Source organism: Pollicipes pollicipes, unplaced genomic scaffold (genome assembly GCF_011947565.3).
Source record: "Pollicipes pollicipes isolate AB1234 unplaced genomic scaffold, Ppol_2.1 Scaffold_7261;HRSCAF=8764_pilon_pilon_pilon, whole genome shotgun sequence".
Classification (NCBI taxonomy): domain Eukaryota; kingdom Metazoa; phylum Arthropoda; class Thecostraca; order Pollicipedomorpha; family Pollicipedidae; genus Pollicipes; species Pollicipes pollicipes.
The window spans coordinates 2,686,955-2,690,202 of record NW_023597054.1 but is presented as its reverse complement, the minus strand read 5'-3'; the positions used below and the strand labels follow the sequence as shown (position 1 = coordinate 2,690,202).

Genomic DNA, 3,248 nt, shown 5'->3' with positions numbered 1-3,248 from the left:
CACGCCTGTCCAGTGTGCCCGGTCAGCCTTCCCGGCCCCGCCTGCCACGCCTGTCCAGTGGTGCCCGGTCACCCTTCCCGGCCCCCCTGCCACGCCTGTCCAGTGGTGCCCGGTCAGCCTTCCCGGCCCCGCCTGCCACGCCGTCCAGTGGTGCCCGGTCAGCCTTCCCGGCCCCGCCTGCCACGCCTGTCCAGTGGTGACCGGTCAGCCTTCCGGCCCCGCCTGCCACGCCTGTCCAGTGGTGCCCGGTCAGCCTTCCCGGCCCCGCCTGCCACGCCTGTCCAGTAGTGCCCGGTCAGCCTTCCCGGCCCCGCCTGCCACGCCTGTCCAGTGGTGCCCGGTCAGCCTTCCCGGCCCCGCCTGCCACGCCTGTCCAGTGGTGCCCGGTCAGCCGTCACGTGACCGCCTGCCTCGCGGCCGACAGACGGCCCTGGCGATGGACTGGGCCGGCTCGCCCGTGCCCCACACCTGCTTTCTGCCGTACAAGCGGCGGCTGGCCGTGCGCTATGACCTGCCGCCCGTGAACAGCTGCGTCCACCTGGCCTCCACGTACTACGTGCGTATACGGCCGCGGCTGTGGCCGCACTCCGCCGCGCCGGGGCCGGACCGTGCCGTGCGGACCGGCCGACAGCGTGGGATATGTGCCACGGGTTATGGGCTATGGGCCGGGCCTGGGGCGGGCTGTGGGCCGGGGGCGGGCTGTAGGCAGAGTCGGGCCGGGGGCGGGCTGTGGGCCGAATCGGGCGGGGCCGGGGCGGGCTGTGGGCCGGGGCGGGCCGGGCGCGGGCTGTGGGCCGGGTCGGACCGGGCCACCTCAGCGGTGCACCGGTGGGTACCTCGGCCGCCGTGCCACGGCTGCCGTCAAGGGTGTTCAGGTGGTCAGTGGTTCTGAGCTGGTGTTGATGTCATTGCTGACAAGTTTTTTGTTGGCACAACATAGCCCATTGGTGGGGTGTCGTTGGAAGGCTGTACTTGTGTGGACACCGGTCATCTCTGGCTGCCATGCCACGTGACCTCAGTACCGTATTAAGAGAACGCAGGGCATCGCCTGGCGATATCGAAGCCATGACGTAGGGTATCGCGCATGACGCCTTCGTGGTACCGAAATATTGGAAAAGGGTTGTTGCATTGGCGTGATACGACGGCACTTACCGTGTTCTTGTATAATCGCATCGCGAACAAACTGGCACCGCTTTGTAGCTGGGTTCTTCAGAGTCTTCTTGTGCCTTGAAGTTCAGAGAGTCTTCTTGTACCTTGAAGTCAGGAGGTGGAGCCGTTGCACTTCAACTAGAACTGATGTACTGATTCTATTGTATTCTTTGGCAGCCGCGCCACATCTGTATGAAGCAAAAGATCGTCTATAACGAAACCATTCCTACGTAGTAAGTATTTGAAGGAGAGTTTACTTGATGCCTTGTGAGTAATGAGTAAGTCTACAAAGGTGACTCATGTCCACGGTTCTTGCGTGAGCATTTGCAAGGCCCGCCATTTACCCGTGCATGGCTCAGGCGTGGTAGTTGGCCTGGCACAGGTCACACGGCAGCTTGTCCGTTGCCTCCGAACGTTTGACAGCTCTGCGTGGCGCCACACGCCAGTCACGTGTCACCGCCACCGGCGCACTGGCGGCCTGTGCCGCGATCTCTGCGCGTGCGCGGCGTGGCCCGTCGCACGGGCTGTGGACCTGGCCTGGCCGTGTGTGGGCGGGCGGGCAGGGCCGAGCTCAGCTGTCGCCAGCTGCGCCGGTGACGGACGCCGTGTTGCAGCGGGCCCCACCGACCGCTTTGGGCCGTGTTCGGGGAGTACCTGTACGTGCCACCTCAGCGCTGGCTGCACAACGTCGAGGTGAGCGGCAGTAGGGGCCGGCTGGGGCGTGTCCTCATCAGGCCATCTCCCCGGCCGGTGTCAGAGGGCCATGTCCTCATCAGGCCCCCCCCCCCCCCCCGGCCGGCGTCAGAGGGCCCCTTCTGTCGCGGACGGCCGATCTGTTCATCCATAGATGGCCTGCTCCGGGCCGGCATAGTTTGCATGATATTCGCAACTTGTATCACTCGCTGTTCTTATGGATGCGTACATTGCATTGTCATGCTTTTCCCTGCTATCTCCCGATGTGAGTCCTGAACGATCGGGCGCCGTGTTGGACTGCCAGCTGTGGTTTGCAGGGACAACTTGCTATCCTGTTTCGCGCCATCCCGGTGCCGTGGCTGAAGTGAGGCGTGTGCTGCCAGTGTCGCGGCCCGTACCGTGACCGGCGGCTGTGCCCTGCAGCACGGCTCGGTGATCATGCTGTACCATCCGTGCGCCGACTACGAGGCCGTGGCGGAGCTGCGCCAGCTGGTGCGCGGCTGCATCCGGAAGCATGTCATCACGCCGTACCCGGCCCTCTCGGCAGCGCGCGTGGGTAGCTCACTGCGGCCCGACCGACCGGCTCGCACTCATCGCGCGCCCTCTGTTTCATCATGCCAGGGTACAAAGCCCGCCAGAAAACACCGGCTGACGCGTGAAAACACAGATGCTGAATAAGTCATGCTGCCATTGACCAGGTCGGGATATGTTTTGCTGCACGTAGCCGGGGCGGGCGGGTCTGGAGGGCCCGGTGGCTTTCCATGACGGCCGTGCCTGGCGCCGCACCGCCACCCGCCGCACAACTGACCGTGTCCGTGTGGCGTCGGCAGCCGCTGGCGCTGGTGGCCTGGGGCTGCCGGATGGAGATGGCGCACGTGGACGCGGCTGCCGTGCGCCAGTTCATCCGCCAGAGAGCGCTGCACGGGCCCGAGGGAGACTACCCCAAGCAGGGCCAATACGACTTCAAGCTGCTGCGGCCGGCGGAGCCGCCGCTCGGCTCCAGCATCAACGACACGGTCCTCTGTCCGACGACGGCCTGAGCTGGTCCCGGCTGGGGCCGCAGGCTGGCGGCGCCCGGAGCCGGAGGCAGGACACCGCCGCCATGGCACGGTGTCGGGCCACTGTGGTCACCGTTTGTGATGACCCGGGGTCATCGGATTAGGTCACGAGCTTGCGGCTGAAGATAGCTGTGAGTGGAGCACCGAGGGCGAGGCTGGGGGCACACTGGGGCGGGTCACGGCAGCTGTAATCTGGAGACGACCCGGGCTCAGGTCACAGTGCTACGATCTGAGGAGGTCGGCGGTCAGGCTGCAAATGACCAGATCGCTTGTCTACAGCGGTCTGAGATGAGCCATCTGTGCGCACGCTCCGGGCCCGTGATGCTGGCGGTATGTGTTGCTGCGCCG

The 3,248-nt window shown here is 65.7% G+C and overlaps 1 protein-coding gene across 1 annotated transcript; it reads left to right on the top strand.

The window, feature by feature from the left end:
- The first annotated feature begins 433 nt into the window (after nt 1-433).
- On the top strand, nt 434-3,248 carry LOC119113072 (uncharacterized). The gene is made up of 5 exons (XM_037237393.1): nt 434-556; nt 1,327-1,382; nt 1,764-1,842; nt 2,266-2,394; nt 2,673-3,248. Exons 1-5 carry the CDS (start codon nt 437-439, stop codon nt 2,880-2,882), a joined length of 594 nt encoding a protein of 197 aa, XP_037093288.1. The 5' UTR covers nt 434-436; the 3' UTR covers nt 2,883-3,248.